The 17,301-nt window shown below is 31.4% G+C and overlaps 3 protein-coding genes and 1 long non-coding RNA gene across 4 annotated transcripts; 1 reads left to right on the forward strand and 3 right to left on the reverse strand.

Annotated features, from left to right (window-relative positions):
* Positions 1 to 2,891: 2,891 nt before the first annotated feature.
* LOC127075039 (zinc finger BED domain-containing protein RICESLEEPER 2-like) lies at positions 2,892 to 7,563 on the reverse strand. The gene is made up of 6 exons (XM_051016488.1): positions 5,365 to 7,563; positions 5,198 to 5,282; positions 4,968 to 5,116; positions 3,893 to 3,986; positions 3,397 to 3,456; positions 2,892 to 3,310 (listed from the first exon to the last, which is right to left on the reverse strand). Exons 1-2 carry the CDS (start codon positions 7,445 to 7,447, stop codon positions 5,209 to 5,211), a joined length of 2,157 nt encoding a protein of 718 aa, XP_050872445.1. The 5' UTR covers positions 7,448 to 7,563; the 3' UTR covers positions 2,892 to 3,310; positions 3,397 to 3,456; positions 3,893 to 3,986; positions 4,968 to 5,116; positions 5,198 to 5,208.
* Positions 7,564 to 7,825: 262 nt separating this feature from the next.
* On the reverse strand, positions 7,826 to 9,138 carry LOC127137021 (uncharacterized). Its single transcript, XM_051063516.1, has 4 exons — positions 9,123 to 9,138; positions 8,648 to 8,828; positions 8,260 to 8,305; positions 7,826 to 7,992 (listed from the first exon to the last, which is right to left on the reverse strand). The coding sequence occupies exons 1-4, from the start codon at positions 9,136 to 9,138 to the stop codon at positions 7,846 to 7,848; spliced, it is 390 nt and encodes a 129-aa protein (XP_050919473.1). The 3' UTR covers positions 7,826 to 7,845.
* A 127-nt stretch (positions 9,139 to 9,265) lies between these two features.
* LOC127135437 (uncharacterized) lies at positions 9,266 to 10,424 on the forward strand. Its single transcript, XR_007808551.1, has 3 exons — positions 9,266 to 9,359; positions 9,796 to 9,855; positions 9,942 to 10,424. It is a non-coding gene; the product is annotated as an uncharacterized LOC127135437 (long non-coding RNA).
* A 2,826-nt stretch (positions 10,425 to 13,250) lies between these two features.
* LOC127137022 (uncharacterized) lies at positions 13,251 to 14,217 on the reverse strand. Its single transcript, XM_051063517.1, has 2 exons — positions 13,914 to 14,217; positions 13,251 to 13,645 (listed from the first exon to the last, which is right to left on the reverse strand). Exons 1-2 carry the CDS (start codon positions 14,215 to 14,217, stop codon positions 13,251 to 13,253), a joined length of 699 nt encoding a protein of 232 aa, XP_050919474.1.
* Positions 14,218 to 17,301: the final 3,084 nt, after the last annotated feature.

Raw genomic sequence — 17,301 nt, forward strand, 5'->3', positions numbered from 1 at the left:
AAATTCATATATTTTACAACTCTTTTGGTTTATTTTCCTTTATCTTAAACAACCTTATTATCAATCCAAGAGGGGAAATTCCATTTCTTATTCTACTTTACTTATATATTAACAATTATAGTTTATTCCATTCACTTTATTATTAGAATTTGCTATATATATTTTTATCTTTAAATAGTTTATGAATGATACAATTATATTGTGTTTGCATCACATTCGTCTTCAATATTATGTTAGACTAACATTCGGCTTCAATAGTATATGAATGCTACAGTTATATTGTGTTACAATTCTGTTTCAATATATTATGTTACAATTATATTGTGTTAGCACTAGCTTCAAATTCTACTTCAATATTTTCTGCTAAAAATCTATTCATATTTATTTCAGCTTTTGATATATTTACATATTTTTGAACTGTAAAATCAATAGTTATTTCTTCAAATGATGACTACATAAATTTTTGGTACAACTTACTTACATGAAGTTTCAAAGCTGAAACATATATTTGTGGATTATAAAAATGTGTTCTGGTTATCTAATTTAGCCATTTGATTAAGAGAAATTACTACCGGAATTATCTTTTGTTCTCATTTTACATAACCATTTGATAAGATGGTGAAGATTGATGCAAAATTGATATCAATTTGATTATGGTCAGTGATAAAGCCAAAGCCATGGCATCTCAAGATTCTCAAAGAAAGGAAAAAAAATGAAACTGGGTTGACATTTCTTAAAAAATATAGAGGATTTTGCATTATCTTTGTTTAGTATTCTATTCCTGAATTATAATAAATAGAGGACAACATCTATATAGAGGATTTTGCTGACTTATAACATGTTTTGTATGGTACAAAATAATTTTAGCATTCCGATACAGAAATATAATTTAATATATAAATGATTTTATCTGTGCGGACACACGGGTCTTCTACTAGTACTTTTAGATGCTATTATGAATGTTTGATGTGTTGTGATCTAGAGTTTGATCAAAGTTGATTTAAAGTTATTAGAAGTTGATTTAAAGTTGATTTACGGTTATAATTGCTTTTAAGTTATTATTTAATATTGTTTTAAGTTTAAAAATTAAAATATAATTGAGTTTTTAACAATTAAATATCAATTAACCGCACAAACTAATCCATTTTAACCGATAAATCATTTAAATCGGACTCAATTAAATTGATTAAAAATTCAGTCGGAATTGGATCTCATAATTGCTTCCATGATTTAAAACGGTTTGACATTTTGGGCCCAAACTGACCGGTGTCCCGCCTATGTTTTTCTTCTTTTGATGTTGATAATACAACTGTTGATCATTGACCATGACATATAATTTTATTAATGTTTTTAAACAATAACTCTGTAGTGAGTATGAGAGTTTAGCATAATAAGTGTTCCAATTTCAACAAAAAGTATGATATAAAGTTCACTTGTAATTTAGAATTTTCCCATGGTTTATTTCTTTTGTAGAATTGTAAAAAGTAACTCATGAATCGGCATCTTTGAGTTGTAAGAATAAGATGAATAAATAGAGTAGATTGATTGGATTGTTTCAGGGAATATTCATTGGGATTAAGTCATTGTATATCTTGTACTACGTGTCATAAATGTTTCACACATCTTACATTATTTTGCAGGTCTTATAAGTTGTACTATTATATCTTGTACTATTGTAAGCTATCTCTATTTGAAAATAATTATCTAAATAAACCTTTAGAGGATAACCTTTTGATCTTCATAAGGATAAAAGATTAGAGTAGCTGACATTTTTGTAACATTGACTAGATGATCAAACTAATCTTCATCGGAGGCAAAATGATCACCAGAGTATGTGACTCATTTTTCTTTTGTAAACAGTATTAGTGACATGCAATGATGCACCCGTTACATATTATTGGAGATAATGATGCCATAAAATAAATCTCATTTTCCTTATGTATATGGGACTAGTGTTCAACTTGGTGGGACTTTTTTATTACCGGTCATGTTTTTAAAATTTTATTCCCAATATATCCTATTCTAAAAATAAAATTATAGGATGTCTTAATTTGCAGTATTCTCTCGTTTAATGAATGGACGAATTGTTGAAGAAATTTTTTGGATAGTATTGACTCGGTCATTGGTTGGACGAGTCTTGTAGGGGTTGTCTCATCATGTGTGAACTCGGTCAATGGATGGCCGAGTAAATGAAATCATTATTTTTTTTATTTTTTAAATTATTTTTAATATATCCAAAATAAAAATAAAAAAAAGATTTTTTTTTTAACTCAGTCAACCATTGATCGAGTCCATACTGCACACAAAAGTCATCAGGGACTCGTACATCCATGGACGAATAGATAGTGTAAATAGGGTATGCTGGAACTTTAATTTTAAAATAGGTTATATTGAGAATAAAATTTAAAAAAGGAATAAGGCAGTAAAAAGTCCACTTGGTGGAGATAATGATGCTATATGGTACTAGTGTCAGATAATGTTGTGATTGTTCAACTTGGTGGAGATAATGGTGCTAGAGGGAAAGGGAAACGTCTTAGCTTCCTTATATATAGGGCTGGACAACGGGCCGGGTTGGGCGGTTTCGGGCCCAAAAGCCTCATCCATCCCAACCCGCGGTTTAGTCATATAAGCCCATTTTCGCCCATTTTTGTAATCGGTTTGGACGGGTTGGGTTAGGACGGGTTGCGGGTTATGCAATCGGTTTAATCGGTTTTATTGGGTTGATACAAATCAATAAAATGAAACCTTAAAAACAAATGTATGTAAATTATTAATAATGTATTACTTTCCTCGACTAGAACGGTTTAAGTTTTGTGCCAGTGTACAAAGCTAACATAAGAATCTTCAAATTAACTACAAGCAAAAACACAGACTCACACACACAATTACATCTGTGAAACCTCATTTCTTGGCTCTCAGTGACTATGCTTTCCATTCATAAGATTCAAACTTGAACCTTACTTAAAGACCAGCATTGGATACAAAATATGACATATAATTAGTGAGTTTCAATCTGTAAATGTGCATCATAGATTATATCATCTCTGAAAATTTCAGCGCAACTAATTTGCGTTGATCATGAACTCGTAAAGGTCTTTCTCTATCCACCCATTCAACATCATTTACTTGATACAAATCAATAAATTGATTATATACTGTTGTATATCTGGCCTCTAGTATACCCAAAGGTCTTTCTCTATCCACCCATTCAACATCATTTACTTGATACAAATCAATAAATTGATTATATACTGTTGTATACCTGGCCTCTAGTATACCCAAAATCTGATTCACATACGTTGAGCGGAACCTGCACAAAGACGTAGAATGAAATGAAATGAATGATAATTCATTCTCCCATCAATGTCGAAGTTTACATATAGGGATGGTTCTTACATTCAGGATCTTCTTCTCAAATATGTCAAACTTGTTTAAAAATAACATGAAGGACGTTTTCTGTCAAGAAAAGAAAGGAACAAATGTTAAATGCCAAAATAGTATAAAGCTTCCTATATAAGTGTCATATATATGTGTGAGGAAACTTGAAAAGAATTAGGCCCTGTTTGGATAAACAACTTACTTATAGCTTAAACATTTATTTTATTAGTGCTGATGTATCTATTCTATAACAAAAGATAAAATAAAGTCAAATTGTTTTCACATAAACTATAAGTTGTTTTTATAAGCTACCCTTGAGAAGTTATGGAAATATGTTGAAAATAGTTCATGGACATGACATAAGTTGCTTCCGTAAGCTCTCCCAAACAATCTCACGAAGTGTTTATATGAGTCGATAAGCTCAAATAAGTCAATCTAACCAAACCCTTAGTTGACAACAGAATTTACCAAATAAACGTAGATGTTAGAATTTAAGAAAAGCGTGAAAGGAAACCTCAAAACATGGTTGCTTCAGGATCCATTCAAAAAGCTCCTTAGTTTCCATCAGTCTGTTCTTGCTTTCATCCTCAAAAAGTGTTTGATCATACCTGGAAGGAAAATCAAAGTCAACACTTGCGCTTTTCAAATCTCACAAGTACAATGCTTTTGGCAACAACACTTGATAGATGAATTGTTGTCTACTAACATGCTTTAAAAGCACAACTAACATCAAACATGGTTTTAGTCATTGGCAAGCATTTTATATATGGCAAAATAAAAACGAACAGAAAGTATTTAAAATATAACTTGGATATTTTTGTAGTACACACTATTTGAAAATAAAATTTCCCAAACAGACTTTATCATTGTCATTATTAACCACATTATGATGTAAAATCAAATGGTAGGCCATACTCGCTAATTGCAGCACATAATATAACAACTGTGACAATTATTCAGTGACATGGTAATAGAACTTATGTTTACCCTTGAGATTGAAGATCATTCTTTTAACAGAAACACTGTAAATACCAAACTATAGCTAGAACTGTACTTGAAATGATACATCACATGGTTAAGTATACAATCTACCAGAAATGGCAGAAATTTGATGTTTGATGGTTTGAGTATCACAACTAATATAAATTAATTAATCAACATGAAATTGCAGAGAAAGCATGTGCGTACTAGTAAGAACCATTGTGACCAAATGTTTACTTTCTTAGCAATAGAATAATAACAGTGTAACAAAAAGCTGATCAATGTTGTTAGAGTAGCCAAACGAATGAATAGGGACTAAGTTAAAAACCAATTCAATTCAAGCAGAGTCTACAGGGGCAAAGGAGTAAATGAGAGCATAGACTGGCAGGACTATTTATGTTGTTTGGTTGCATTGAAACCTTTGTGCTATTATTGCATAGTATGTTTGTCAGTGTAGTTATTGTACACTCTTTTAATAGCACAATTCTCATAACAGAAACAACACCATCTGAGAAAACAAATGTGCAGCAACCAAAAGAGAATTAAGCACCCTTCAACAGCATTAAGAACAAAAAAAAAATAGATTTGGCGTGAATGACTAAGCGAACCTGTAATGTGAATGGTTTTAGTAAGTTCTGTTTCCTTAGCTTTCTGAACTGCAGTTTCTTCCCTCATTTACGGGACAAAATATATATTATTTGACCATTGAGTAGTCACAAAATATAAGTCACATATGACTTCAAAAAACATAGTTGAACTGAAAAATTAAACAAGAAAAATATTAAGCTTTAAAAAGGAATAAAGTAATAAATAAATCAAATTAATAAAGTAAATATACCTCCATATTTTTCAAGCACAACCAGAAGGTTGTGGCTGAGACGGTAAAGATCCTCTTCTTGCTGTAGAAGAAATTTCTTCAAATTCTAAAATAATGAAATAAACATTTTTTTAGAAATATATAACAATTATGAAATAAAGATATAACATTTTTAAAAATAATTTTACCTGCTATAATATCTTCAGAAAGCTCAAAATCTTCCATGAGGTTCAAGTCTTTGAAATAGGTAAAAGACGGCTTTAACCAATTCTGGGTGCAAATTAATGCCTCTGCCATTTCAGGTTTTAGGGAGCTCCTATAAGTTTCTAAGACTCTCCCTCCCGTACTAAAGGCACTTTCTGATGCAACCGTAGACACTGGTGTGGCAAAAATATCTTTAGCTATTGTAGACAAAATAGGATATTGTGTTGAATTGTGTTTCCACCACACAAGAAGGTCAAATTTAGGATCCCTTTTGACACACTTACTAGAGTAAAAACCCTCAAGCTCATTTTGTTGGTCAATCGAGTCTTGTTCCTCTAAATGTTGCTCAAAAGCATCGGCTCTAGCCATTAGTGAAGGACGGCCAACTGTTGTTTCATCATTGGAAACATTGTTTTCACCATTACCAAGAGGTTGTCTACTATGATTTTGGTCATAAGCTTGCTTATACCAATCATACAATTTTTGTAAGCTCTCTTTTATAGATTTGATCAACCCGGTAGCAAACACAGATCCGACTCCATACATATCCTTAAAAGTCCACTCAATATAACTCAACTTGTATCTTGGATCCAAAATGATTCCAAAATAAATCAACTTGTTCATCTTAGTAGCACACCCCCAATATCTATTATACTTTTCCATCATGTCCCCACCCACACTTGCAAAAACACCATTCAAGTTCATAGTAGCTTGCTTCAACTCACAATAGATCGCAGACACTTGGTGAAAAGCACTATGCAAACTCACACTTTGAGAGGTGGAAAAAACATTAGTTGCTTCATAGAATAACTTTAAAAAAGAGATGAAAGCTCTAACAATGTCCCAATCATCACTACTAGGAGGACTACCTTTTCCAAAGAACTCCCTATAGCTCGACTCTTCATACTCAAGCTTATCAAAAGCAGCTTGAAATTTCTCTGCAGCCTCAAGCATCAAATATGTCGCGTTCCAACGAGTTGAAACATCGAGACATACTAGTTTTTTACAAGTTATTCCAGCAAATTCAATGCACTCTTTAAACTTGGCTGCCCTATGAGGTGAGGACTTGACAAATCTAACAGCATCCCTAACACTAGTAATAGACAAATGTTTATCTTTCAAACCCTCATTTACCACCAAATTCAATATGTGAGCAGCGCACCTCATATGAAAACATTTTCCATCCCCCATCATCCCATTCATAGTTGATATTTTTCTATGCAAATATGCTACAGCTACATCATTTGAAGTTGCATTATCAACAGTTATGGTAGACACATTCCTAATTCCCCAATCCCTTAACACCTCTTCAATCTTCCTACCTACCGTATCACCCTTGTGGTTTGGAATAACTGTGAAGCTTATAATTCTCTTTTGATAGTTCCATTCGTTATCCACAAAGTGTGCCGTAAGGGTTAAGTAGTTTTGATTTTGGATAGAAGTCCAACAATCAGTAGTAAGTGCTACTCTATTGCAGTCAGACTTAAAGAAGGCTTTTAGTTTTTGTTTCTCATCCAAGTGTAGCTGAAAACAGTCTCTAGCTACTGTACGCCTAGATGGGAGAGTAAACTGGGGCTGCATTACTTTAGAATAGTACTTAAAACCTTCCCCCTCAACTGCACTAAATGGTTGTTCATCTAGAACCACAAAAATTGACAAAGCTTTTCTACAAGCTTGCTTGTCAAATTTGGAGCTAACATGACCCAAACTAGATCCTTCTGCAGAGGGGTATGTCAGAATAGTTTGGGTGGGATCAATGGTTCTAGGCTTCTTTGCACATTTTAGAATGTGATGGTTCATGTTGGTGGTGCCATGAGTCCTAGGGTCACATAGGTATTTTTTGTGGCAGTGTTTACAAGCTGCAGTTGGTGTATCAACTAAGTCATCTGGTAATCTAATAAAGTGCTCCCAACAAGCAGATGATTGCCTAGAACCACTTGCACTAGCTTTCCTCTTCTTTGTAGGTTGGGTATTAACTAATTCTGCTCCAACAACTTCAGTTGTTGCTGTTGAACCAACTTCATTCATGACATATTCAGTAGGTATAGTTTGATTAGGCTGACCCATCACTGAAAAATGACGGAGCCATAATCAACATAATTGAAGGAAAAGCAGGTTGCAAAATTTAAAATAGAAATCAAGTAAAAATTGGCTATTTGAAAAAAGTCATTATCAGATAAAATAACATGAAAATAGATGATAGCTATTTAAGTTGAAAATGAAATGCACTGAATTTCTACAATGACTTAAGAATGTTTGGATAACTTACTTCAGCTTATTAACCAACATAATTTACTTTTAATTATAAGTTCAACAAGATAATTTGTAAAAACAATTTGAAAGGTCCTAAGAAAAGCACTTAAAGTATGAAAAAAAGCAATAAATGGTGCAAGCTCTTACTTGTTTTCTGCTTTAGACAAGTTATAATCAGAAACAACACCAACCTGCAGAGAATAAAGAACAATTCAGAATAATGCGTATAAAACTCCAAAATCAAGATAAACTAAATGATACCAATTGTAGTAGTTTACCTGAGAAATGTGACCTTGAAATTGATTTCTGCTAAGGTCCAAAACCTCCAACTTTAACACAAAAACATATGTAACAGAACCCTGAAATAAATTTCCTGATATGTTAAGACTCACAATAGATTTCAACCCTGAAAAATCTGAGACATAAAGCGGAACGGTGATTGAATACTAAAGCGGAACGGTAATTGCATAACCTACTTACTCCCCCAGAATCTTGAAACAAAATTGGATGGTGATAATTAGAATTAACAGTAAATTAAGAATTAATTTTCCAGAAACAAAACCGTAATAGGACTAAGAGTAAAACAAGAAAGAAATTGATAAGAAAAATAGAAAGAGAGACTTTACATTGAAGATGAGAGCCTTGTTGGTAGAACTCCAAGCCAAACCACCTCTGAAATGGAAGTTCCAGAACAACACCAACACGGCGATAATTAGAATTAAGAGTTAAGATATAATACTAAATCAGATTTGAGCATTGTGAAATACTAGCAATGAATGAATCCAGATCCGGAAAGAAATTGGAAATTTTAAGCGAAACAAAACAATAACAATATGAAGAGCGTGAGTAATTAATAATAGCTAGACACAGCACAAACGCGATTATGAAGAAAAGCGAGAAAAAAAAAGCGATTCGAAAGCAAAATAGTGGTTGAATGAAGGAATCGAGTGTGTAACGGAAAACCTGAGGGTGGAAAAAGGAAAGAAAGAAAAGGAAAAGGAAAAGAAAACTTACAGTATCTGCAATGCAGTTGAGAGAGAAATGAAATGAATGAGCGAAATGAGTGAGAGAACAGGTGAGTGAGAGAACAGAATGAGCTGCTGGAAAACCCTAGGAGGGTATCTCAATTGGGCGGGTTTGGGTACCCGCGGTTCAGAATTTTGAACCCGACCCGCCCATATAAACCCAATTGAAACTGCTATATTTTAATCACTGACCCGATAGACCGTTTGAACCCGCCCATTTCGGTTTTCTTTTTCGGTTACCCGCGGTTTTGGCCGGGTGAACGGTTCTTGTCCACTCGCTATATGTGCTGCAATTAGCGAGTATGGCCTACCATTTGATTTTACATCATAATGTGGTTAATAATGACAATGATAAAGTCTGTTTGGGAAATTTTATTTTCAAATAGTGTGTACTACAAAAATATCCAAGTTATATTTTAAATACTTTCTGTTCGTTTTTATTTTGCCATATATAAAATGCTTGCCAATGACTAAAACCATGTTTGATGTTAGTTGTGCTTTTAAAGCATGTTAGTAGACAACAATTCATCTATCAAGTGTTGTTGCCAAAAGCATTGTACTTGTGAGATTTGAAAAGCGCAAGTGTTGACTTTGATTTTCCTTCCAGGTATGATCAAACACTTTTTGAGGATGAAAGCAAGAACAGACTGATGGAAACTAAGGAGCTTTTTGAATGGATCCTGAAGCAACCATGTTTTGAGGTTTCCTTTCACGCTTTTCTTAAATTCTAACATCTACGTTTATTTGGTAAATTCTGTTGTCAACTAAGGGTTTGGTTAGATTGACTTATTTGAGCTTATCGACTCATATAAACACTTCGTGAGATTGTTTGGGAGAGCTTACGGAAGCAACTTATGTCATGTCCATGAACTATTTTCAACATATTTCCATAACTTCTCAAGGGTAGCTTATAAAAACAACTTATAGTTTATGTGAAAACAATTTGACTTTATTTTATCTTTTGTTATAGAATAGATACATCAGCACTAATAAAATAAATGTTTAAGCTATAAGTAAGTTGTTTATCCAAACAGGGCCTAATTCTTTTCAAGTTTCCTCACACATATATATGACACTTATATAGGAAGCTTTATACTATTTTGGCATTTAACATTTGTTCCTTTCTTTTCTTGACAGAAAACGTCCTTCATGTTATTTTTAAACAAGTTTGACATATTTGAGAAGAAGATCCTGAATGTAAGAACCATCCCTATATGTAAACTTCGACATTGATGGGAGAATGAATTATCATTCATTTCATTTCATTCTACGTCTTTGTGCAGGTTCCGCTCAACGTATGTGAATCAGATTTTGGGTATACTAGAGGCCAGGTATACAACAGTATATAATCAATTTATTGATTTGTATCAAGTAAATGATGTTGAATGGGTGGATAGAGAAAGACCTTTGGGTATACTAGAGGCCAGATATACAACAGTATATAATCAATTTATTGATTTGTATCAAGTAAATGATGTTGAATGGGTGGATAGAGAAAGACCTTTACGAGTTCATGATCAACGCAAATTAGTTGCGCTGAAATTTTCAGAGATGATATAATCTATGATGCACATTTACAGATTGAAACTCACTAATTATATGTCATATTTTGTATCCAATGCTGGTCTTTAAGTAAGGTTCAAGTTTGAATCTTATGAATGGAAAGCATAGTCACTGAGAGCCAAGAAATGAGGTTTCACAGATGTAATTGTGTGTGTGAGTCTGTGTTTTTGCTTGTAGTTAATTTGAAGATTCTTATGTTAGCTTTGTACACTGGCACAAAACTTAAACCGTTCTAGTCGAGGAAAGTAATACATTATTAATAATTTACATACATTTGTTTTTAAGGTTTCATTTTATTGATTTGTATCAACCCAATAAAACCGATTAAACCGATTGCATAACCCGCAACCCGTCCTAACCCAACCCGTCCAAACCGATTACAAAAATGGGCGAAAATGGGCTTATATGACTAAACCGCGGGTTGGGATGGATGAGGCTTTTGGGCCCGAAACCGCCCAACCCGGCCCGTTGTCCAGCCCTATATATAAGGAAGCTAAGACGTTTCCCTTTCCCTCTAGCACCATTATCTCCACCAAGTTGAACAATCACAACATTATCTGACACTAGTACCATATAGCATCATTATCTCCACCAAGTGGACTTTTTACTGCCTTATTCCTTTTTTAAATTTTATTCTCAATATAACCTATTTTAAAATTAAAGTTCCAGCATACCCTATTTACACTATCTATTCGTCCATGGATGTACGAGTCCCTGATGACTTTTGTGTGCAGTATGGACTCGATCAATGGTTGACTGAGTTAAAAAAAAAATCTTTTTTTTATTTTTATTTTGGATATATTAAAAATAATTTAAAAAATAAAAAAAATAATGATTTCATTTACTCGGCCATCCATTGACCGAGTTCACACATGATGAGACAACCCCTACAAGACTCGTCCAACCAATGACCGAGTCAATACTATCCAAAAAATTTCTTCAACAATTCGTCCATTCATTAAACGAGAGAATACTGCAAATTAAGACATCCTATAATTTTATTTTTAGAATAGGATATATTGGGAATAAAATTTTAAAAACATGACCGGTAATAAAAAGTCCCACCAAGTTGAACACTAGTCCCATATACATAAGGAAAATGAGATTTATTTTATGGCATCATTATCTCCAATAATATGTAACGGGTGCATCATTGCATGTCACTAATACTGTTTACAAAAGAAAAATGAGTCACATACTCTGGTGATCATTTTGCCTCCGATGAAGATTAGTTTGATCATCTAGTCAATGTTACAAAAATGTCAGCTACTCTAATCTTTTATCCTTATGAAGATCAAAAGGTTATCCTCTAAAGGTTTATTTAGATAATTATTTTCAAATAGAGATAGCTTACAATAGTACAAGATATAATAGTACAACTTATAAGACCTGCAAAATAATGTAAGATGTGTGAAACATTTATGACACGTAGTACAAGATATACAATGACTTAATCCCAATGAATATTCCCTGAAACAATCCAATCAATCTACTCTATTTATTCATCTTATTCTTACAACTCAAAGATGCCGATTCATGAGTTACTTTTTACAATTCTACAAAAGAAATAAACCATGGGAAAATTCTAAATTACAAGTGAACTTTATATCATACTTTTTGTTGAAATTGGAACACTTATTATGCTAAACTCTCATACTCACTACAGAGTTATTGTTTAAAAACATTAATAAAATTATATGTCATGGTCAATGATCAACAGTTGTATTATCAACATCAAAAGAAGAAAAACATAGGCGGGACACCGGTCAGTTTGGGCCCAAAATGTCAAACCGTTTTAAATCATGGAAGCAATTATGAGATCCAATTCCGACTGAATTTTTAATCAATTTAATTGAGTCCGATTTAAATGATTTATCGGTTAAAATGGATTAGTTTGTGCGGTTAATTGATATTTAATTGTTAAAAACTCAATTATATTTTAATTTTTAAACTTAAAACAATATTAAATAATAACTTAAAAGCAATTATAACCGTAAATCAACTTTAAATCAACTTCTAATAACTTTAAATCAACTTTGATCAAACTCTAGATCACAACACATCAAACATTCATAATAGCATCTAAAAGTACTAGTAGAAGACCCGTGTGTCCGCACAGATAAAATCATTTATATATTAAATTATATTTCTGTATCGGAATGCTAAAATTATTTTGTACCATACAAAACATGTTATAAGTCAGCAAAATCCTCTATATAGATGTTGTCCTCTATTTATTATAATTCAGGAATAGAATACTAAACAAAGATAATGCAAAATCCTCTATATTTTTTAAGAAATGTCAACCCAGTTTCATTTTTTTTCCTTTCTTTGAGAATCTTGAGATGCCATGGCTTTGGCTTTATCACTGACCATAATCAAATTGATATCAATTTTGCATCAATCTTCACCATCTTATCAAATGGTTATGTAAAATGAGAACAAAAGATAATTCCGGTAGTAATTTCTCTTAATCAAATGGCTAAATTAGATAACCAGAACACATTTTTATAATCCACAAATATATGTTTCAGCTTTGAAACTTCATGTAAGTAAGTTGTACCAAAAATTTATGTAGTCATCATTTGAAGAAATAACTATTGATTTTACAGTTCAAAAATATGTAAATATATCAAAAGCTGAAATAAATATGAATAGATTTTTAGCAGAAAATATTGAAGTAGAATTTGAAGCTAGTGCTAACACAATATAATTGTAACATAATATATTGAAACAGAATTGTAACACAATATAACTGTAGCATTCATATACTATTGAAGCCGAATGTTAGTCTAACATAATATTGAAGACGAATGTGATGCAAACACAATATAATTGTATCATTCATAAACTATTTAAAGATAAAAATATATATAGCAAATTCTAATAATAAAGTGAATGGAATAAACTATAATTGTTAATATATAAGTAAAGTAGAATAAGAAATGGAATTTCCCCTCTTGGATTGATAATAAGGTTGTTTAAGATAAAGGAAAATAAACCAAAAGAGTTGTAAAATATATGAATTTCTACACAATATTATGAAAAACCTCTTTGAAGATAACATTTGTTGTTTTAGATAAATGATTTTTGTCTTTGTCATGAATCAATATTTTGAGTCCAGCTTTGCTCTTGACTCTTGACATTGCTACATATAGTTGTCTGTGACTGAATACATCATTTGGCAAATATAAACCAACATAATCTAATGATTGGCCTTGAGACTTGTTAATGGTCATTGAGAAAGAAACAACAATGGAAAATTGTCTTCGAATAAGTTTGAATGACCAAGAAGATTGAAAAGGAGACAAAGACATTCTTGGTATATAAATAATATTTCCAATGTGTGTACCTGATATAATTTTGGCTTCAATGACATGATTTGCTAGTCTAGTAACCGTCGATCTTGTTCCATTACATAGGCCTTCAAATTAATCCAGATTCCGTATCAACATGATGCATGATCCAATTTTTAATTTCACGGAATGATTTGGCAAGCCTGATGTTTTCAAACAGTTCAAGAATTTAGGAGTTAAATGTTCAAAACCATCACTATCATTTGCTTCTGATCTGTCAATGGAGTCACTATTTAAAAACTCCTTAGCGTCACTTGTATAGTTGAGTATTTTGATTAAGATTTAAAGGGAAAAATAAGATAATAGAAAGGGACAAAAGTAGATAAATAATTTCACCTGGAAGAAGATTTGTGACGTAGTCATTGATTTCGTCAACTGTTTTAATAGTTGAAGCCAAAATAGCTCGACTCTTTTGGTAGGTAGTATTAGAATAATTTTGAAGGAGATTTGGATAGGTACTTGAAACAATTTTGTCGATTGGGTCCAAATAATCATTTAGTAGGAACTTGGGTGGAATTGAAATTTCAGCATATCCATCATTTGGTTCAGATATTTTTCCATCACCAACTTGTAAAATCCATTTAGAAAACTTACGAATGTCTTCAATATCGTTTGAAAGTGACTCAGTTCCCAAACACATATTTTTGGTTAGTGTCAAAACTTTGCAATGGTCCCAAATATATGAAGCATTTATTGTAGAATGTACAATGTCAGACCTAGTACCTCTTGGAACCACAAGTAGAATTTGTCGGAAGTCACCACCAAATATAACAACTTTGCCTCCAAAAATTCTATCTCAAGGCACATCATCAATACCCATGATATCTTTTAAAGACTTGTCAAGAGATTCAAAGCAGGATTTGTTTGCCATGGGTGCCTCATCCCAAATGATTAGTTTTGTTATTTGCAACAACCCAGCAAGGTCCAATTTTTTCTTGATGTTATAAATAGAAGATTCTAGGCATGGGATAAGTATTTTGAATCTAGAATGTGTTGTTCGTCCTCTTGGTAAAATCAAACTTGCAATTCCACTTGAAGCCACATTCAAAATAATATCGCGGTTTGAACATAAAGCTGCTGATAGTGTGTTCCACATGAAAGTCTTCCTAGTACCACCAAAACCGTATAAAAGAACACCTTCTTTTCGTTCAGCAACAACAACCATGATCTCCTTAAAAATATTATGTTGTTCGTCTAATATCACAGGAAATTGTGAAACAAAGAAAATAATAAGTAAAAATAAAGAATTAATTTAGATGGAATTATAAAAATAGTTAAGGAACAAACAGAAAAATAATTAATGCATTTAGTAACAACTGTTTTTATGATGTGCCATGCGAGTAATTCAAGAATCAATATTTTTGTTCAAGCGACGAATTCACATTAAAAGCGGATAATGTAATAATGTTTTAGATAATGTGCCATGTGTAAGTAAAATGGCATCTAATAAAGTAAAGGAATTATATTATACCTGGATAAACATTGATGTTATAATCATGTAAAAGTGATAAGTTGGATAGACTGACAGCAAGTTTATACCAAAAGTGATAAGTTGGATATACTAGCAGCTACTTTATGTGAGTTGTTTTTATTCAAATCTCTTTATATATATATATATATATATATATATATATATATATATATATATATATATATATTATATATATATATATATATATATATATATATATATATATATATATATATATATATATATATATATATATATATATATATGCGCGTGTGTGTATGCGTGCGTGTGTGTAATTACAGTGGCAGCAAGTTAAGTACACCAACAATGTATATATCAACTTGATAAAGTCTTATAATGAAATACATGGATGTGAATGTAATGTATCATTGATGGAATATAACTGGTATAATGACAATTTTAATGGTGATCCATAACAATAACACATATGTAGTAACAAAAACCTTGGTAGCAATTTAGTAGAGACATTCAAATAACTGCATAAATTATAGTTACTACAAAAATATTGCAAATTTTTTCGAATTACTGCAATTTAGTAGGGGCATTCGAATAACACATCCATGTTACTGCAAAAATATTGCTATCAAAATCTACTAATTCGAATTAAAGTAGACACATTCAATTTAGTTTTAAATGTAGGTCCATATGAAAAATTATGAATTCAAATTGAAATAAAAGAATAATTATTTGAGTTTCAGAATACCTGTTAGTTTTTGAAACAAATCTTGGTATAATAGTTTCTGAGCCGCAACATCATATTGTCGTTCATCATAAATCAATCTGTTACCAAGGAAATCCAGTACATAATGATCTGGATATGACATAGATTTAAAGTCTTTCAAGCTCCTTTTGGTTTTTTGTAGTTGTGTCTCGATTTCCATCAAAGTAAGTTGTTGGAGTTCTTCAAGAGACAGTGATAAATCTATAGTAAATAAATGATGAGATGAAATATATTTGTAAATAAATTAAGAAACAAATGACAAAGCTATGTATATAGATGAATATAAATTTAGCATTACCTGGATTGTTAGACAAAATTCTTTGGTAAAATAAAATTCCATCTGATAAGTATATCCAAGTGTTACGCCATACATGACCTGGTTGGTTCATTGAAGCTGATAACAATATGGTAACAAACAGTTTTCAAAGAAATACACCAGAACCCCAATTGTAAGCTTCTTTTATTGCCTCAATGAACTCTCTATCGTCTTGTAGAAAGCCCATAGCAAAACATGCTTCTCTAAAAGTTGCATGTTTATACCCTTCAACAGTTTTGAGATGATCATAACTTGTAGGTCCTTTCTTAACTGTCAACAACATCCGCATATAGTATAACTCCCCGGTTGTTGGCGGTACCCAAATTAGGCGGCCAATTGTGTAACCTCTTTTCCTTGGTCTCCAACATCTCTTTTTCTTGACATAAACAAACTTGGAAACAAATTGTCCATATGTCAATAGCTTGGCTTCATCATATACTTGGTTTGCCACAAACTAAGTTGTAAACATGGATTCAGTTACACTCGCCTTCAAAAGGACATTTCCAATTTGTTAACGTAGAAGAAACATTGGTTTTAAAATATTTTTCATGTAAACTAGTTATTATAACCATCAATAAATTTGGTACTTTGTCTCATAAAAAATATTTTATGTGAATAATTTATGATTTTTAAAAGAATAATTGAATGTATTGATTTTGATAATAAAACTAATATTATTTTATTAGAATATCCATATTAATTATAGTTAAAAGAGTGATTGATAAAGTGAAAGTTAATAAATATGAATATGATAGTGGAAAAATAATAATAAATACTGCATTGATATTGTAAAATAATAATTATTTTGAGACTAAGATAAAGTGTAAATGAGACACTTTTTTAAGACAGATTGAATATTTAATAATGAATATAAATCTCAAATTAAGAGGATAAAATTTACGACGAAGTTGATTAATCCACTTCTTCAATATAAATTAGATGTTTCAATTGAAGATGTATTTAATTACAAAATAACTACTAAACAATTACACATAACAAATAATCCCTTTAGCCTTATTTATAAAAAAAAGAAAAATCTTTTATTTTTTGACTTTAAATATAAAGTCATATCTTTATATTTAATGTCTTTATTCCAAAAATATATTTGTATTAATTATTTAATATTATTAATTAAAAACATCTTAATTAAAAGTATATTAATAATTATATTATCTCTCTCATAAAATCAAAAAAA

Source organism: Lathyrus oleraceus, chromosome 4 (assembly GCF_024323335.1).
Source record: "Lathyrus oleraceus cultivar Zhongwan6 chromosome 4, CAAS_Psat_ZW6_1.0, whole genome shotgun sequence".
Lineage (NCBI taxonomy): Eukaryota > Viridiplantae > Streptophyta > Magnoliopsida > Fabales > Fabaceae > Lathyrus > Lathyrus oleraceus.

Bases quoted from the DNA above. Each gene is read 5' to 3' on its own strand.
- LOC127075039 (XM_051016488.1), bottom strand. From the start codon at position 7,447: ATGGGTCAGCCTAATCAAACTATACCTACTGAATATGTCATGAATGAA. The intron at 5,283-5,364 runs GTAAAATTATTT...TCATTATTTTAG, and splicing joins TTCTGAAGATATTATAGCAG to AATTTGAAGAAATTTCTTCT.
- LOC127137021 (XM_051063516.1), bottom strand. The intron at 8,306-8,647 runs GTAAGTTTTCTT...CTTCCATTTCAG, and splicing joins TCAACTGCATTGCAGATACT to AGGTGGTTTGGCTTGGAGTT. The intron at 7,993-8,259 runs GTAAAGTCTCTC...AATTTATTTCAG, and splicing joins ACAAGGCTCTCATCTTCAAT to GGTTCTGTTACATATGTTTT.
- LOC127137022 (XM_051063517.1), bottom strand. From the start codon at position 14,217: ATGTGTTTGGGAACTGAGTCACTTTCAAACGATATTGAAGACATTCGT. The intron at 13,646-13,913 runs GTGAAATTATTT...ATTAATTTGAAG, and splicing joins CGTCACAAATCTTCTTCCAG to GCCTATGTAATGGAACAAGA.